Consider the following 19,496-nt stretch of genomic DNA (forward strand, 5'->3'; position numbering starts at 1 on the left):
ACAGGCATTCACTTCTTCAGGAAGTGGAAAGGAAGTCCTCTGAGGACACCCCAGTACATCCCAGCTGATGAAGAGCTGCTGTATCAAGCCCAAGGTGACAGCCATTTGAGCAGCTAAATTTGTGTGTGCATTATCCAAAGTCACTTGAAGTCAGCAAACATTTTCTACTACTTTAGAAGACCAAGACATGTTGATTAAGGCAAAGAAAATTAGACATGAAGTAGTCTACACCACCTAGATATAACATGACCACAAAGAGCACTGGAAATGGCATGCTCAGACCCTTCATGCTGCTGTAAGACTTTCTGTGCCCAGGACTAGCTATTGGCTGTCCCTGGCACAAGCTAAGAGCCAACAGCTGGCAAAGCTCTCTCTCAGTGAGATATGACCCAGCCTTGCTGCTGACCCCTCCTCAAATGTGCAAGCAGAGAAATTCAGGAGGAGGAAGGAACTGCTGAGCTGGTGTGGGGTGTTTCTGTGGAGTATCACTGGCTGAACAAACTTGAGGACCTGAGGGTGAAGCCTCTTTGGCCATGCCCTTGAGCTATCAACACTGGCAGCTTGGTAAAGAGCAGAATGGAGGAGCAGCAATGCACTAAGCTTTATCAAGCACCACCAGGTAGAAGGGAGGAGTGGGTGGCACACAACTGATTCTGAAGGGCTGCATGACCTTATTCTGACCATGTCAAATTACAATACAGAATTCCATGCCAGGTTTTCTGATGTTCTGAGTTATCCCTGCAATGGAATCATTCTCACTCCATCCATAAAGCATAACCAGTGCTTACATTCTTGGTTTGCACTGCAAATCTGGTGTGTGCACATGTGGGGATTTACATGGAGGGCAGAACACTGCAGGGCTGATGTAAGGCCTCTGCCAGCAAGCCAGACTGAGCTTCCAGTCCTTGGTGTATCAGGTGCTGATTTCTAGATCTAAGGCCTTTCCTGACAGGCCTTACACATCCATGACTACAGAGCAACAGAGCAAAACCCTCTTCAGGCTTTTTAATCCTTGAGCCTGATAGACCTCACCTCTCACTCTGCTCCACATCTGCAGATAGCTGTGCTGTTTGTGGTTAGCTGTCCTCATATTTTCCATGCCATCAGGCAGAACTGAATTGCTGTGGTTCTGGGGCATGAATAAACCCTTGAGTCTTGGCTCTGCAACTGGCTTTGTGACCTTTCCCATGTCAAGACAGCAGCACACAATGCTAATAAAACTGGGGGAGACAGCATGAATTGTTGTCTGACCAGCTGAAGTTTCAGGCTATAAATTCAATCATGGCCTCAGAGGATCTTTTCTTGCTTTCCCACAAGCAAGATTGCTTTCCACATTCTCCATCTGGTCTGGCTTTACACAATTTCCCTGCTTTCCTCTGTCCCCTTAGGCCCCACTATCTGCTCTCATGTCCCACATCAAGCACTTTCCTGCCCTTGGTGCTCCTACTCCCAGCTCACCTTGGACAGGAGGGACAACCCCATCTCCCCTTCGCGCTTCTCCATCATGAGGGACATGAGCTGCTGTCGTTCCAAGGCAATGTGCATGGCTGTGTCCCCATCCTCATCCTCAGCATTGACATCACTGCCTTCACTGACCAGCAGCTGCACCATCCCCACGTGTCCCTGGATGACAGCCAGGTGCAGAGGTGTCTGGTTCCGGTTGTTCTTGAGGTTGACATCACAGCGACCCTTGGAGAGAAGAAAGGCATCAGAGGGAGATGTCCCTGCTGCGTTGGGCTGAAGAGGGCTGTGGTGCTTCTTGAAGCTGCAAATCTCAAGTCCATCTCCTTGCCAGGAGGGCAGTATAGAGACTTCCAAGAGAGCTATGTGATGCAGGCCACACAGCTCAAACATCAAGCAAGAGGAGATGGGAAACCCCCCCAGGAACGCCAGCCCCTGTCCTTCAAAGCCCAGCCAGCAATGGCAGCTCTTCAGAGGCATTCTTGTGAGCATTAACTGCAGAAGGGTTTAGCAAATATGGGAGAGGCACAGATGGGAGGTTTTGGTGGTGGTTTGGTTTTCCTTTCTTACCTCTCTGATAAGGATTTCTGCCACTTCTTTGTGGTTGTTGAGAGCAGCAAGGTGCAGGGCAGTGAAGCCATCTTCCTTCTTGGAGTCAACCAGCTGCCGAGCCCTCGCTAGAATCTTCTTTATGGCTCTGAAGTGTTGGAGGACAACAGAGAAAGAAAAATTACTCCATAAGGAAGGAAAATAATGCAGAAGAGAGAGGCCTGCCTCTTCTGCTCAGCAGTTATGAGTGTTCATGTTCTAATAGGCAGCACCACAAGCTGGCACTTCTGATGCAGAGCATCCTCTCTGCCTCAGACTGTGTTACAAGAATGAAACAAAAGCCCTCAGGTATCATCTGGCAGAGTAAACTCACACTGCTACAAACAAAGAGGAGATCTACCCTGAGAAGAGTTCTAGAGGCTCTCAGGTGTTTGGTTTTGTTCAAGGACTCTTTACTACAAACCTCCTCCTGTTCTTCCCTGTGTGAACCCAAACATGTAAGGAGACTATCCAGAACAGACAGGTTTCTTAGTCAAGCTAAGAGAAGGAATGAGGCAAGCAGGAAGCAACTGCCAGGGAATGGTGGAAATGCAAAAAGGGCACTTACAGCTTGTTGCCTTTTAGAGCAGAATAGTGGAGCAGGTTGAAGCCTTGACAGTTCTGGACAGTGAAGTCTATGTTGGGGACTTCAGTGAGGATCTCAATAACGACTTTGTAATCTGCAGTGATGGCATAATGCAGAGGGGTGTCTCCCTGGGAATCCTACACAGGGATACCAAAGCACAGCACAGGTCACCTACCTCAGAGTGTCAAATGATACAGCTCACCCTCAGGGACACACTGAGACAAGATGCAACAGCATCACCAGGTCACATCAACTCCAGCCTAAACTCCCAAATGTCACTGGCATCCACAGCAGCTTTGTAGCTCCTGTGAAATCATTTCCCCAGGGTTTGAAGGCAGCTGAACAGGCAGGTGCTAACATCCCTAACCAGCTCTGAGAGCCTGACCCAGCACAGTCCAGACCCACCAGCACACATGCATGCTCCAAAACCAGGCTGCATCAAATTCACCATCATGCCAGTCTTTGAAATCTCCCCACCCCTTACTCCTGGGAACAGGAGAGTTCCAACAGCACACAGCAGCTGCAGGGCAGCTCTCAGTGGAAGCCCAAGTCCAGGAGGGCAGAAATAGCTCTACTGGACTGAGCAGACTGATGCTAGGCAGACCCAAACCTGGAATCCCAGAGTACTGCAGTTAGAGGAATATTTCCTCTGGGCAGTGCATTAAGAGAACTCAATGAGCAACAAATGGTGTTGACTCACAAAGCATCATCTCTCTGCCTCAAAAAAAGCCCAACCACCCAAGCCCCCAAAACACACCCCCACCCCCCCAGCCCCCAAAGCTTACCGGGAGGTTGACATCACAGTTGAGCTCGCAGAGGGCCCTCACCACCTCTGTGAAGCCTTGGCTGACAGCCACATACAAGGCTGTGCACTTGGCATTGTTCAACAGGTCTGTGCTGGCTCCTTTGGCAACAAGCACACGAGCAACCTCAGCTTGGTTTCTGGTTGGAAAGCAAGGAGTAAGCCAGATCACATTCAGGTCTGTGCAGACAGTAAATGCTTCTCAAGTTTTGTATCCTCCCAACCTCATCCCATCTCTTCTTGGTATTGAAAACACCTCAACAAGTCCACAGTCAAACCCCACAACAGAACCTTCCTAGAATCTGCTCTCTCTTTGCTTTACATCAACAGGAATCTCCTGTTCTTCATGAGAAATTCTTCCCTGTTTAGCTTACAACACAATTTCACCTTGCTCTGGAAAACAAATGCAGTCACAGAAACCAGCCAGCCAACCTAAGCTCAACCACCCAAGCAACCAACCAACCAGCCAGCCTAAGCCCAACCAGCCAGCTAAAGCCCAACCAGCCAACCTAAGCTAAACCAACCCAACCATTCCCCACCTCTCTGAAATAAATCTAATCACCAAGACCTCCTTGTGACTTGTTCTAGTTCCCCCTGAAGCTGACCTGGCTGTGGGAGTTAAACTGGTGCACTAAGAAACGTAGCTGTGGGCCTGAAGCTCAAAGGCCAGCTTCTAACACAAGATGAACTCCACCAGCTACACACCCTTCACACACATTGCCTGTTTACTCCTAGAATGTCCTTGTGCAGCCTGTTGTACCAGACACAGCAAGAGGAAGATATCCTACCCAAAAGCTGCGTAGTGCAGTGCTGTATCCCCCTCTTCATCCCTCAGGTTGACAGTGGCATGTGCCTGCAGCAAGATCTTCACAACCTCCAGGTGCCCCTGATAGGAGGCAATCTGCAGGGCAGTTCTACCCTGGTTCTTTGCATCAACCTACAGGAAGGGTAGGGACAAAGCAAACAGCTTGGTTAGGGAAGACCTTGCCTTGTCTTCAGCCTTTGGCTCTGTTCTAGAGCAGGGTGGGAGTCACTAACTGAAGGACAGCTGCAGGCTCAGAAATGCTGAGCAGAATCTGTGCCTCCTTGGCTCTGCTTTACATTCATCAACTCCAAGGCTGACCTTGTCCCAGAATATTTCTAAAGGGGAAGGAGAGAGGACATGGAGTCAAGAAGGGAGAAATGAGTGAACAGAGCTGGAAGCCAGGACTCTAATTGCAGCTGTGATGCCAAACCCATCTATGCCTGCAAGCAGCATTCTTCTTGACATCTCTGCCAACAATTCCCTTCCCAACAGGAAAATGTGTGAGGAGATCAAATTAGCTTTGCATAAGGCTTTGAAGATGCCAAGTCCCCATTGTTCTGTGCTACTCCAGGTACTTCACTGGGCACAAAGGCTCGAGGGTATATCACAGTGCTCAAGTGCTGCAATGAGATTTCCTGAGAATGAAAAGGGATTGAAGAACAAAGGGAGGCTGCATGAAGAGAAGGAAAAACAGGAAAAGGAGCTGCTGAAATCAATGGGAGAAGAGATGAAGGAGCAGGCAAACGTTCAGCAGGCTGGCAAGGAGAACAAAGGGGTTTCTCCTAGCTCTAGGCAGCACTCAGGAGAGCAGGACAGGCAAAGCTGGCCTGGATTCACTCAAAATGATGGGCAGGTCATTTAGGCAAGGAGGCAGCAGAAACCATCTAGACAAGGCAGACAAAGCTGATAAGCTGGAAAGGCCTTGGCAAGCAATTCCAGCTTGCACTACTGAGTCTCAAACCCAGCCTCCTCTTGCTGTATGCAACTAACAGAAACAACTAATTAATTAATACAGCTATTAAATAGAATGTAGAATAGAAAGCTGATCACTAACCACAGAAGGGTTCCCTGACTCTTGGCACTTCCTTATCTGGGACAAATGTGACAGTTGCAGGCAGTTGTCTATTCCTCCCATCTCCAGAGGCCCAAATAACTTTGTAAATAGCTATAATGAATACCAGACAGCCAAGCACTCCAGCAGCTTCAGAGATTCCTCCTGAACTGACCCTGCTTTTCCTGGTTCATGCACCCAGCTGTTCTTGCCAGCCATGCAGAGCCTCAACCAACCTTAGCTTTTGATACTGATGATCTCAAAGGACACTGCTGAAAAATTCTGTTCCCTGGTTCTCCCCTTTTAAACCTGGTTTATAAACCCAGTGGCCCTCACTGAAGGAGCCTGAGCCTTCAAACAGGCAGCCTGAAAGAGCACAGATTTGAGTGGATGTGATCCTAACTGTTTGGCATTCTGCAAGCACATAAAACTGCTCACCAACAAGTCAAGCCCAGTTCCCTGCTCCAGTCAGACATGACTGGAGATAAGACACTGCACAGACATGCACAGCATCAGGATCTGGGCAGCTTTTCTCTTTCCTGATTCCAACAATATCATTTTGCAAGGTTATCTAAGGACAGACACATCCCAGCCAGACACAACCTGCAGCTTTCTTTCCAACCAGAGGGTAGATCTTGCTACTGTTTCATAGAGATAAATCTCTCTGCCCCCAGTTCCACAGGTGCAGTGTCCATACAGGGAATCTGGGACAAGCCAGCTTTGGCAATGTGCTTTCAGCACTTAACTCCAGCTCACACTCAATGTCACAGACTGGAGCCATGAAATGTCCACATTTAACATACAAATTTAATCCTAGGTTGTGGCAAAATCATTTCCCAGCTGTTAGGAGCTGATACAAGGACTGAAAAAAATCCATTCTTCTCCTCCCATCCTCTTCCCCACTTGACTACCAATTTTATGACAGCATTTTCCAGAGGAGCAACAAAAAGCAACCCTCCAGGGATGTCTTCCAAACTTGCCTTGTCTGGGTACTTCTGAAGGAGCTCTCGAACTTTAGCTGCATTGTTGAGTGCTGCACAGATGACCAGGCAGCCTGCATGCTCTGACTCTGCCTTCTGAGACAGCAGTTTCTCCAAGACAGTAATCAAAGTACCTGGCAGGAATGAGAAACAGCCACAGGTTAGGAAGGCCAAAAGAGCAGGTTTAGAAATGCCTGCAGTTGGCATAGCACAGAACCCAAGCGTGGGCCTGCTGTGCCTCCACCACTCAGCTCACACAAAGGGCTTTACAAATCACTTTTGCTTTACAAGTCTGATGTTTTGAGAACACAAAAGGCATCAGACCATGCTACAGAAGACCAACACAGAAACAGCACTACTAAAAAGGCAGATAATCTGAGGAGCAATGCATGGATTTGGAAAGGATGCCACAGGGAAGAAATTCAGGTCCTTTCAGCTGGGCCCTCTCATGACAGACTATGGCAAGCATTTCCAAGTCCCAAATTCTGTAGTTCCTTAAGTCCAGAGTGCTAAATTCTGTAATTTCCTGCTAAGTCCAGCTTTGCTTCCCCAGTAAGGCACAGCCTGGCTTTGGAGCTGTGTCTACTGAAGAACAGACAGCTGGAGTTTGACACTGTCCAGAGAGTGTTGCTGCTGTTACACCTGACCAACACATCACAGCCCTTGCCAGATCACAGAATCACCAAGGTTGGAAGAGACCTCAAAGTTCAGACACCCCTGTCCTCACTATCTCACTTTTTGATTCCTTTGCATTCTCTGTTGTCATGAGGTTTGCTTCCTCCTCTCTCTGATAAGCTGTCAGGCAAGCTGGGTTAAAGGTCCAGGACTGTCCTCCAACCGACACTCGCAGATCTCCGTCCCCGTAGACCTTGATCACTTTGCCAATGTGGCCCAGGGTCTGCAACAAAGAGGGAGAGAGGATTTTCAACAGGTGAGATGCTGCCAGGCTTCTCAGAACCAATGCAAAGCGTCTAAGAGTGGTTTCACAGGTGGCACATTCCTGCTGTGTGAAAAGAAGCACTGAACAGCGACACACACGCAGACAGCTCCCACTTCAAGGACACCAGAGGGGTCTCAGCAGTTTCTCTGTCACTGGTTTTACATAAGCAAGGGTTTCCCAGACACATTACACATGTCTGGAGATGAAGGTGGTGAAACAACAAGACATGGTCTGAAGAACCCTGATGCAACTGGGACTAGGAAAGGTTTCCTCTGGGCATTTATTTGCTCCTGGAGGTCACCTGTAGCCTGCTTTTATTAGCCACAGCGGTCTGACCAGACCATTTTTCCACTTCCCTGCCTCGTTCCAGAGAATTAAGGAGGGCATAAGAGAGCTTGTTTACTTTGCTGAGTGAAACCTCTTCTCTCACTTACTGGTATAGCCAAATCCTTTGCAGGTTCCCCATTTACCTGTGCTTCACTTTGGGTGCTGCAAGAGGATTGGGATTACCAAGAGCAAGCCTTTGTTTTGGCAAGGCCTCAGCGGTGCCAGAAAGGTCTGAGCACTCGCTGAGCAGCTGGGATACTGGAGGGCAGTGCAAGCCCAGTCACTATGAATGAGTGCTTGGGAAAAGTCAGGAAGTTACTGGAGTGTCCTGGAACGGGTGTGCACTCACAGGTGCCATCTCATCTGTCCACTCCCCATGACCAGGTTGGAATCGCTTCACTGTTTCCATATCATCTATCACCCGGACAACATCACCAACCCAAAAGGTGTTGAGCTACAAGAAAAAGAAAGTCATCAGCTTTTGGGGGCTGAAGCCAGAGTTTTCAGAAAATCAAAGTAAGTAAGAATTGTGATCAGCCCTTCCCCCCCAGGTCCCCACCCTCAGAGAGCCCCAAGCAAGCGCACAGCTCATCGACCCAAAAGGTAAAGGCATTGCGAGACATGAAGTACAGCTCCCAAGAGATCTGTAATCCCTGCACTGCAAAACACACACAGGTCAAGGGCTGGGGTGGCTCTGTCTGAAGCCAACTGCACATTAAAGCAGGGAAATAATTTGGGATGCCACATTTTCCTTTCCCATCTCAAGCCACTTAATAATTAATACCAGTATGGAACTTTCCTTGCTCCATCTCCTCTCTCTCTACCTGACTTGGCACTGGAGATTTTAATTCACTTTAATAAGGAAGTGAAATCTGTTTGCTATTTTAAACCAGAAAACAGAGTTTATCTCTGCTGGTAATTTGCCAGATGCTCCCTCTGCTCACTGAGCAGTGTGTCAAAACACACTTTTCAAGGCAGACTAATTCTGTGCAAAAGAGTCTGACACTGCATTTTTCCAGTGGCATTGGGAGAGTTTAGCAGCCTGACCTTGTTCAGGTCTTTCAGAATTTTGCAGTCTTCCAGCAGCTCTTAACCCTGTTTCTAATCATCCACATTTCAACTCCTCAAGCCTCTGGTGAAGGCCAGAGCCATGAGGTTCAGAAATGCAGAAGAGCTCTTAACCCCGTTTCTCATCGCCCACATTGCAACTCCTCAAACCTCTGGTGAAGGCCAGAGCTGGAAGGTTTAGATATGTAGACACAGAAAAGGTGGACTAAAGACTCAGGCCATCCAGAAGAATCAGAGAGAAGAGAGACAAGATGATGCAAAAAGGGAGAGCAACACAAAGACAAGAACAAGGAAGAAAACAAAAGTCCAATGGAAATGGCACAGAAGAAGGCTCATCACAGATGAAAGGCAGCAGCAGAAGGGTGAGCTACTGTAGGTCTGCTGTTACCACTCTTGACAAAGATGCTGGAACCAAGAAATAGAATTTACCTTCAGAATTTACAACATTTGAAATGCAAAAGTTCATCAAACTAGACAGCCTAGCAGCCCAGATCCCACTGCCTGCCACCATCTGTCTTAGCTCTGATGGCTTGCAGGAGTTTCTGCCTGCACCTGAGACCCAGGGCGTCCTAACACCACAGGCTGCCCTGACAGCTACTCCCTGCAGCATTTCTACTTCCAGCCCAGCTCACCTACCAGCACCTACCTTAGTGAGAGCTCCAGGATGGAAAGTCCAGCGGGTTTCACTGTTGAACTGCACCCTCACGTCCCCTCTGTCCGTGATTCTGTGCACAGTCCCTGTCTGGCCAATGAACTTGTGATGGGGAGGGGAAAAACAAACACAAAATGGGGGAAACCCCCTAAATAAATCACATTCCTTAACTGTGAGAAAAGCAGGGCCCCCCAGAGGGGGCTAAAGCAGGCCCCCAGAGGGGGCTAAAGCAGGGCCCCCCAGAGGGGGCTAAAGCAGGCCCCCCCAGAGGGGGCTAAAGCAGGGCCCATTTCCAAGTCACAAACAAACAGTGCTCCCAAAACTGCTTTAGATGAGATGCAGTCATGGGTTTCCTGCAAAAGGAGAGCTTAAGAAGCTCTTCTAAAGCAGCAGCATACTGGGGGAGGAGGGCAATAGGAGACCAAAGTGGGAAAGTCCTTAGAAATGCAGCAGAAATCATCCTCCTCTTTCCAACTGGCAAAGGTGGGCAGGGATTACAACACTGCTCTGCAGTATAACAGCAGCAAGGCATTCTCCAAGAGGCAAAAAAAGGCTGGGGGCATGGTAGAGGAGACTCCAGAAAACACAGTTGTGTAGTGGAGTATTCTGCATCTGTTGATTTTGGCAGGTCCTGAGCAGCTGACAGTTTTGAAGCAGGCAAAAGTACTGATTTCTGAGGTGGCAGAAGGTACTCTCCCTGTTTCATATCCTCCTCTGCATCTGCATTCACCAAACCCAGGAATCCAGAAGTTAAGAGTCTGCTGGGCTGGTAAACCTCTGAGGTGCACAGCCACATTCCCCAACCACAGCTTTGGGGATGCAGGTCTTGGCTGCAGCAAGAAAAAACAATCCAGGGCTCCACTGAGAGCCTCCTTTAGAGCTCACGCCAGAAGATAAGGCCCAGACCAGTGCTCAGCTAATAGCTCTCCACACTGACACTGGAATGTCATAGTCTGTCGTGCCACTGTGAAGTCTGATTTCCAAAAGCCCACTCTCCTGCAGGGCAGGGTGGGCTAAGCTCCACAGAGAGCATATCTTGATCATTTTAGAGCCCTGCTTCAGGCAGCTGTCTCAGAATCAGACCTGCAGGTTATTCACTCTACTGACTCAAAGTGCAGCAAGGCCACTTGGGTCTTCTTGGGTCACTTGCTCCATAAAGCCACTTTGCAGACACAGACTTGGAGACAGGGCTTGCTGCTGGAGTGATGAGTAGCAAAGCAGGATTTGGTCTTGTAGTAAGCCTCCTGCACAACAGCAGTGCTGCCTTCTCCAAGATGGGAAGGTAATTTAATCTATTTTGGGCAATACCTGTAGACCATTACAAGCCCTGCAAGTTGACATAAGGGGAACCAAGCAGCACAGACCTTTTAAATGAGATGGCAAATGTGTTCATGTAACTGTTAGCATTTTGTCTGACTGTCAGCCCACATCAAATGTTCACAAGCCCCTGGAGGCTCCCTTCCATGATGGCCCCCCCTGAGAAGCTACCCTACAGTAAGAGGTGTCATTGCTATCTTCACTTCCTCTACCAGCTGAGGTTTTTATCATAGTATCAGTCAGGGTTGGAAGGGACCACAAGGATCATCTAGTTCCAACCCCCCTGCCATGGGCAGGGACACCCCACACTAGATCAGCCTGGCCAGAGCCTCATCCAGCCTGGCCTTAAACACCTCCAGGGCTGGGGCCTCAACCACCTCCTTGGAAAACCCATTCCAGGGCTTCACCACTCTTTATAGATAATAGGTGAGAGCAGAGTGATAACTCTTCCACCTAAAGACAAGACAACAGGCGAAGCTCCAAGAACATCATATGGGCTGAGAAATTTTAGCCCTGCCCACTGTTGACACAACACATAACTTTCTTTAGCAGTAATGCAGAGTACAAAAGGAGCCAAATAGGGAATGGATCCAGAACTCCAAGGAAAAGATCCATGGTTCAGTTGAAAACAAACAAAGCAGCCATGAAGTTTTCTTGCACTGGCTTCCAAGGCTTTTGACCCATCATAGACCCTCAGAATCATGCAGGGCAATTCTCCTACAACACAGATTTATCTGAGCCTAAAAATAAACCTGGCTCCAACATCCTGAACAATTTGTGATTTGAGATCCAGGAACACAAGATAGATGTAGAAGGTAACACATCACACTAAGATGTTCTGGTAACTCCCTAGCCTGTGCCTGCTTATGTAGCCTGAGACTGATACATTACCAAGGGGGCAGCAGCAAGCAGGAGCCTACCTCTGCCATTTTAGGGTTCCAGCCACCATGGCCCTCCTGCATCTCCCTCAGGATGTCAATGTCCAGCAGGCATTTCACTTTGTCCCCGTGCTGGAAGGGATGCCTGTCTGTGCTTTCCTTCCTCTGCAGCTCAGCTGGTTTTCCTGCAGAGAAGAATGACACCACCCACACTCATGCAGAACCCAGTAATAAATACACTTGGGGTTTCATTTGCCTTTGCAACAAGGGTTGCAAATCAGCAGAGGCTTAATTGGGGCAGAAGGGTGTAAAATCCTTTATTTTTGTCTTTTCTATTGTGGGGCATGCCATACATGCCCTCTCTGGAGAGGGATCAAGAGGCTTTAAGCTCTAACTGGATATTGATATGGGTTAAACATGAGGCAGTTAAAATAAGTCACAGTTTTGTCCCTTCCCTCTTGTGTCACATCAGACATCAGCAGCTGTTCCCTGCAATTCAGTCACCCACAACTGTTGTTCAGCAGACACACCCACACAGCACCCAAAATAAGTTCTCTTCCACAGGCAGCCACATAGCTGGCTTTGTGGAGAGCTCTGCCCTCCCAGCTTGCCTGTGCAGCAAGGCACTGGACCCCTGGAAATAAACTCCCCAGCTAACCTTTCCCTTCCCTCCTGCTCTTGCTAAGGTGCTGAGGGAAACAAAAGAATGAGAAAGACCTGATTCCTTCTGCTGCAGTCTCAAGAACAGATCTCTCAGTCTTCCTCAAAATGAGGTCTCTGCACCCCATTTAACAACCCCGAAGCCTAAATGACACCTTAGTAAAAAATGCTGGAAGTCCAAACCCCCAAACAGCTTCCTTGGTTTCAATAGAGTTAAGAGGGAAGGTGGACTGCAGCAAGTTGCCAATACAGACATCACCTTTTTCCATGACTTTTTACAACCTCCCTGCTGGGCAAATACTTGGCAGCTCCACTGTCTGAAGTCTCCCCTCCTGCTACCTTCCCCTTCAAAAGACTTTTTGGTTTAGCAGACTACTTTCTCTCTAAAAGCATAGTGGAGAGCAGTTGGGCCAATTCTTGCCTGAAGCATGAAAAAAAACCTCCCTTTTGGATTAATGAAGCTGGCACTGGGTTGAATTCTCTGCTGACTGAGACAGGCAGGCACTCCCATGGAGTTCCACACATTTGCAGCAGCAAAAAGCTGCCCTTAGCAGAAGATCCCTCCTTAGGACACAGCTGCAGACATCTGAGGGTCTCACACAGCCTTACCACTGAAAGGCCAAACTGTTTCACTAACCACTCTGAAATGAAGCAATCTGCTCACACACAAACTACTGCTTCCAAATGGCACAGCTCATGTGGCACCTTCCTGAAGCCACGTGCTGGCTTGCTGGCTTCCAAGCGAAACGGCGTCAGTGTCACGAAGCAGCAGCATGAATCAGAGCCACTCGTCTCTACCCACCTAACTTGGGGAGATGCTCTTTGTAGTAAAAGCCACCAGATGCCTCCACAGTACATTTCAGGTCCACTTTTCCCTTGTGTCCAACTCTGTAGACGTTTGTGGTCCCATCAGACCACGTGACGCTGGCCACGCTGCGTCCAGTCTCCACGTCCCAGCCACGGATATCGACCACACGGCCAGTTTTACCTTCACCACCTGATGGAGAGAGAGCAAAGTGTCCAGCTTGCACTTTCACTAGGACCAATACACAGCAATTCACCTAGCACTGGGGTGTAGTTTAATGGCATTTTAATCTCAACTAGGCAACAATATAAGGAAAGAAACTCATCAGATCTCCAACCCTTCACCACCGAGGAGCAGGCAGAAAGCTGAAAGTCCAGAGCTGGGGCAGCTGAAATTTGGGCTGAGAGGTTGCCACCAGGAAGGGTTTCTGTGGGGTCAGCACACAGGTCTGCTTCACTGACAGCATACTCTGCCTGAACCAGTGCCCTCCAGTCAAGTGCTCCTCATACACATGAAAAGGAAATCTCACACACAGCAGATAAATGATTTGGCAGCTCAGGGAAGTTCCTCACAGCTTGCACGGTTCACCTGGATCAGCAGAAGGCACAAGGGATCTCACTCACCTTGTTAATTAGGGCAATTCAATCACGAGACAGCTCAGCCTGACCAACTAAGAGATAGAATCTCTACATTGAACTCCCTGAGAGGCAGCCAGTCAGCCATTTACACTGGAACACAGGCATGGGAGAGCTGCAGTGTGTGGAGCAGCAGCCATCCCTCCCGGCGCAGGGGAGCGCCGCGAGGCGCAGCGGCACGGCACCACGCTGTGGCAAGATAAAAACACAGCAGGACTGGAAAATCCACCCAACACCTTCCATTTCTCCCCAGCACCAGCCAGGTGAAGGAACAGCAACTAAAGGAAGGTAGAATCATCTACTCCAATGCCCCTGCCACAGCCACGGACACCTCTCAAACTCAGCTGCTCAAGGCCTCATCCAACCTGGCTTTCAACACCCCCAGGGAGGAGGCAGCCACAACCTCACTGGGCAGCCCAGTTCAGTGTCTCACTACCTTCATATTGAAGAACTTCCTAAGATCCAGCCTGTCCCTGCTCTCCCTCAGCTTCAAACCATTCCCCCTTCTCCTGTCTCTAGACACCCTCATGAAAAGTCCCTCTGCAGCCTTCCTGTAGGATCCCTTCAGGTTTTGGAAGGCAGCCATGAGGCTCCCCTGGAGTGTTCTCTTCTCCAGGCTGACTGACCCCAGCTCCCTCAGCCTGCCCCCACCCTGACCACAGCAGAGGGAAAAATATTTGGTCAACTTGCAAATTTTGCAGTCAACATTAGTTTCTGTAAAGGGCTTCAGGCAGCAGGGATGCTAAAAAGACAAAGAAAAGCAAAAGCTCTTGATTAGATTTCTCAGCTAGCTGCTCCTGCCCTTGCCAGACACACAGGAGCAGAACAGAAGCTTAACCAACAGACTGTTACAGGGTTTGCAAGGCTCTTTATGACCACAACTTGCATGCTGCTGCCTTAAATGGAAAGAAGGGCTCATGACAGCAGGGAGCCAAGTTCAGAAGAGCAAGTGGCTGTAATTGGGGCAGCCCCATCAGAGTCATGGCATTAGAGACCAGGTGAGTGGCTGACCTGATGTTTCTCACTTGTCTTGCTCATCTTAATTGCTTTCAGGTCACAACCACCGTAAGCAAGCCACGTCTCAGACATGTAAATGGTGACCTGATCTCAAAAGGATGGATAAGCTGGACTGAGCATAAGCTGCTTTTGCTCTCAGACCCTGCAAGCATCCACATCCTCCACTGAACCCAGAGCTGCAATAAACGGTGAAGCCAGCACTGGAAACCTTTGGCCTTACTACTTAGTAATTAAGAGGAAAAAAGAAGCTGGAAGCATTACAGTGTGTACAAGGCTCTGGAATAGAAACAGACACTAATGCTTCCTTAACCCTGCAGTGCTACACAGAAATAGTCATCAGTGAATTAGAGTCACCAGCACCCCAAGAGCAGCTCTGGAGAAGGCATTTTTGTCCCTTTGCACTTCCAGCCTGAAGTAACAATTCCTACAGAAAGGAGAAACCACTCTCCAGAAACCACAGCACAAAGCTCCTCATTAGTGCTGCTGAAAGATCATTCCTCTTCACTGTCCTTAAGTGTCCAAACCAGGACATTCCAAAGAGCTCCAGAGGGAACAGGAGTACTGCACACAAGGTCAGCAAATTTTAATCCCCCTGTGAATGGAAACTTTTCCAGGGAAAGACAGGTCTTTGTTTTCGTGTAAGGTGGTGAACATTTGCAGCTCTAGGCAGGACCTTCCAAGATGCTTGCCAGGAGTTCTCACACCTATGAAAGAGGAGCAGCAAAAATTCCTTCCCACACTTCATGCCACAGGTAGGCTTTTACACCAATACAAGACACCAGATGCTATTAAATACTCTACACCCCAGCAACCTGCATCGGCTGCTCCTCCTGGAAGCTGCTGCTTCACACACAGATTTTCAACTGGACATTTGGTAAAAATAGTAAGAAAATAAGATAGAAATCAGTTGGAGCTTTACAGGCCACCTCAAAACCAACTTACCATCCTGGTTACCCCACTCCCAGTCAGGACCACGGACGACTTTAGCCCCCTGGAAAGTCCCTTTCAAAGTGATGCGAGTCAAATTCTGTCGAGGACTCACCAGGACCCTGGAGGGGGGGAAAATAAGAACAAAACCAAGTTAATTTATTGTTACTCTTCACATTTTATTATAAAGCTCTGCTCCAACACAGGTCTGTCATAGGAGGATCAAGTATACCACCTTTACCTAGAGGAAAACAGGGTTTGAACTCTGAAGAGAGCATAAGGTGTGAGAGAGAGCAATGCAATAGTTGAACAGGGTCACCGATCGTAAGGCTGGTCCTAGGCACTGCTCTCCTGACAGCAGAAAGGCAGCTAGTGGATAACACACTGGGCTAAAGACCACTCAGGTTTATCCTTCAGACACTTTCAAAACCTGTGAGATCCATGGAGAGCTCTACAGATGTCCTCAACTGTAGGATGCAGATCACAGGGCAGAGGAAGCTGCTCTGTGAGCACGAGGAACAGGCACACTTCAGCGTGGGGACAAACATCTATCAGCACACAGGCAACAGGACTGTGGTGGAGGCTCTCTCAAGTTGTCAGACACCAGGATGTCGTCTTGCTGACTCAGGAAGCTGGACATTTATAAACATGAAGGTTCAGGATGATTCCCTTCACTTGGACACAGCACATTTAGCCATCAAGGTAAAAAGGTCATCCTTGGTTCGGAGCTTCAAGAGCCCTGAGGGGGCAAAAATAAAACCTAGCAGCTCCAAAACCATTCTCCACAAGCTCTGAGATGCAAGAACCACAAAATACATCAGGGCAAGGCAGCTCCCCAAGGGCCAGTATGATTACTGTGAACACACATTAATACCTTCTAATATAACACTTCACCAGCAGTCTACAGCATAAGGTACAGCATCTGCAAACCCAAGTCAGCAAAATGTGGATTTAGCAACTTCACCCTACTGCCTGCACCAAGCAGGGGAAACCCTGCTGAAAAACCATCAAGCAATCCTAAACATCATAGCAGGAGGGCATGGTGGTTTTCACTGCAGCTGTGCCACTCAGAACCCACAAGAACACCCAAGCTGCTCAGTGGAAGGCTCACTGAATTAAAACTTGTCTTCAAAAGAGAGGCTCAGAGAGGGGGGGAAAGAGAGGAGTAGGGAGAAAGCAACCTCTCCAGAAAGGCTGGGATCACCTCAGAGAAAAAGTGAAACACTTCCAGCTTCCCTTTTGCCTCCTAACTGAGTTTAAGGCAATGCTGATGGAGGCCACCAGGGTGGAAATGGCTCAGGCAGTCTCTTAGCCCGAAGTCAGGAGGAGTTCAGCACATTTCCTAAGCTGCAGACAGCACAGCCTAGTTCACTTGCTGAGAGCAGAACAGATTAGACCAGCAGTGTTGTGGCTAGACTGTTTCCAGGATAGCAGAGCTCTCTACCTGCCCTGCTATCCACTCCACACCACACCCAGCACCCAGCTGAAGGAGAAAGAGAAGGAAAATACCTACGTGATGGTAAAGAGGGGGTCTGACGTCCTGTTAAAGCAGCTTCCAATTCCCATAATGGTACAGCAGCCTCTCTGCTGCTTTTGTGCCTGCTCTTCCTAGACCCCTTCCCTAGCAGAAAGCTCTCTCATGAGACTCCAAGCCACCAAGTCCTCAGGGACCTCGCCCAGGGTAAGATCCACTTCTCTAGGTGACCGCAGAAGTGCCACAATCCATAGCTGTAATTGCACACCTCCTCCTGACAGGCTCTTGGCAACTCCCAGACCAGACAGAGCACAATGAGGTCCAGCAGCTGTTCTACAGGGGAAGGGGAGGGGAAGGCTACTGGGGGTAGGGCTGACCTCAGAATGCTGCATTTATTTTCCATCTAATACCTAGAGAGAGAAGGTGGAGACTCAGAAGGATAAAAAGCTTACGCTTGAACTTACTGTTTACTTAGCCACCAGCAGCCTAAGCCTTTTGCCTTCCTTACCTTCTCCCACCCCTGCTTTACAACTTGATGTGTTTAAAAAAAGAGGGAGAGATTATTTACACATCTCCTTATCATTGTTCAGCATTCATTACCCAGACCTTAGCTCCACAGGAGGAAGCTGAAGATGGTTGTTTGAATGGCTGAGATTTGCTCTGTTTGCAACACCCACCATGCCTGGCAGGTGGGAAAGAAAATAATGGAAGAGGGCTAGGAAAAAGCTTAGCTGAAAAGCAGCACTGATCAGCATTCATTTTATTGCTCTGTGTCAGGCACCACCAGACTGGCTTCAAAAAGCCAGCATGGATTGCTGTGCTACATCTGAATCAGCTTAGCTACATCATGCTATTTTCACTGGGGTTCTTTTGTGGAGTGCTTTCCTAACAATTCATCACAAAACACCTTAGTCAAGCCCTGAGTTTATCACAAAGTGATAAAAATACACTGTTCTCCTCCAAACCCTCCTCTCACAAAGGAGGAATTTCACTGCAAAGACTCTTCAGTGATGGCAAAATAAAGCACCAAGCTAAGCTCAAGAAAGATGTTTGAGCAGCAAAATAGCTCCCATTCATCAGATCCCTATCATCATTTCTCTCCTTTTTTTGTATAATCATATCCCAGCAGTCATTTCCCATCTCAATGCCTCTCATCTTTGGTGACATTTGTGGCTAGAGACCAGAAAAAACCCAGCTGACCTCTGCAGAAAGCTGAGCTTCCTTATAGAAGTGGAAGAAGCTGCACCTCCCATACTCCTGAGCAGCTGGAGGCGACCCACCACAACTACCCTCATTGCCCTTGCCTCACAAAACCACCTTGACCTTGTCTTTGGCCACGCTGCTGACCAGCCACACCAAAGACTGATGCAAGAGCCAGATGTCCTGAGCCAGTACATCTTAGGTTTTAATCTAATTCAACATGTTTTGCTCCAAATGCTGGATACCAACCAAAGCTATTAGAGTGTTGCAAAAATACCCTCGGGATAAATTTAATCACTGCAGCATTGCCTTTAATAACAATTTTAATTATGACAGCCAAAGTCTGCAGCCACTTCTGCCCTGCAAATTCCAAAGATATTAAATTACCATAGAGCCCAGCAAACCCTTGGGAGCATGTCCTGTACAGAATGAAGCTATGCCTCTCTCCAGCATGCTGGGAACCACCCCCCTGTGCATACTTCTGCCCCTGTTCAAATTTCAGTGAGGTGCTCAGATAGCCTTTGACATCACAGAGAGCTATGCTCCAGACAGCTAGAAAAATAGCATCACCCCTGCTTTACAGACAGAGATTTGAAACCCAAAATAACTCAGCTGAAGAAGTTGGAACTGCTTTGTTGCAGGAGAGATCTCAGGCTCTGCAGAAGTCAGAGCCCCTTCATACAGGGCACCAGCATTTCTTAAAACAGACTTCTCCACTGCAGAGGATTCTCATCCCAAAGAAACAAGCAGAATAAATAGGAGTGAGAAGCCACAGAGGTGGTCACCCTGCAAGGCAGCAGCCCATAAATAAGTGTGCTAATCTCTTCAGCAAGGCACAGCTGTAAACTAGAAGCTCAGCTCACAGCAGGTACCACACTCCTCTCTAAGATGCACAAAGATCTACCCAGGCTACCTCAAGGAAAGCCAACACAAAGTCTTACAGAAGCTACAGGTAAAACTGACCTCAGTGGGGCAAGAAATGCTGGATTCTCTAATCCTCCCTAGCAAAGCTTTTACTGAAGCACTTCCAGCAAAGGATAAAGGAAGGAAATTCTGACAGATGGCAGGCGGATGCCAATTGCTCAAGCATGAACCAGACTCAGACAAGGACACTGCTGAGGGATCAGGATCACAGAAACCTATTTCAGGAACTGTCTTTACCAAGAATTTCCATTGTCAATCCCATCCTTCCTGGCCAAGGCACAGTTCCTGACAAAACCAGCTGGATGCTTACAACTCACACCACAAGGTTGGGCTAGAAGCTTGCTGTCTTTTCTGCTGACCTCCTTACCAGACTCAGCTTGGGAAAGCCACAGCCGGCAA

General features: G+C 48.4%; 1 protein-coding gene across 3 annotated transcripts in view; it reads right to left on the minus strand.

Moving 5' to 3' along the window:
* The window catches only part of MIB2 (MIB E3 ubiquitin protein ligase 2), a 45,228-nt gene that overhangs the window by 5,603 nt on the left and 20,129 nt on the right, over positions 1–19,496 (minus strand). Inside the window, exons 1-13 of one of the 3 annotated variants that reach the window (XM_068158247.1) lie at positions 17,013–17,250; positions 15,515–15,621; positions 12,918–13,112; positions 11,498–11,640; positions 9,255–9,362; positions 7,890–7,994; positions 7,009–7,171; positions 6,274–6,407; positions 4,226–4,374; positions 3,421–3,577; positions 2,618–2,772; positions 2,032–2,158; positions 1,459–1,689 (exon numbers count right to left, since the gene is read on the minus strand). In XM_068158247.1, the coding sequence (XP_068014348.1) occupies positions 1,459–1,689; positions 2,032–2,158; positions 2,618–2,772; positions 3,421–3,577; positions 4,226–4,374; positions 6,274–6,407; positions 7,009–7,171; positions 7,890–7,994; positions 9,255–9,362; positions 11,498–11,640; positions 12,918–13,112; positions 15,515–15,621; positions 17,013–17,065 (1,827 nt within the window). In that variant the 5' untranslated portion in view covers positions 17,066–17,250. Of the gene's footprint in view, positions 1–1,458; positions 1,690–2,031; positions 2,159–2,617; positions 2,773–3,420; positions 3,578–4,225; positions 4,375–6,273; positions 6,408–7,008; positions 7,172–7,889; positions 7,995–9,254; positions 9,363–11,497; positions 11,641–12,917; positions 13,113–15,514; positions 15,622–17,012; positions 17,251–19,496 lie in introns of those variants that run through there. The other 2 variants (XM_068158245.1, XM_068158246.1) reach the window with 2 other exon arrangements.

This window comes from Melanerpes formicivorus, unplaced genomic scaffold (assembly GCF_026170545.1).
Source record: "Melanerpes formicivorus ecotype bairdi unplaced genomic scaffold, bMelFor1.0.p_v2 SCAF_39, whole genome shotgun sequence".
Lineage (NCBI taxonomy): Eukaryota > Metazoa > Chordata > Aves > Piciformes > Picidae > Melanerpes > Melanerpes formicivorus.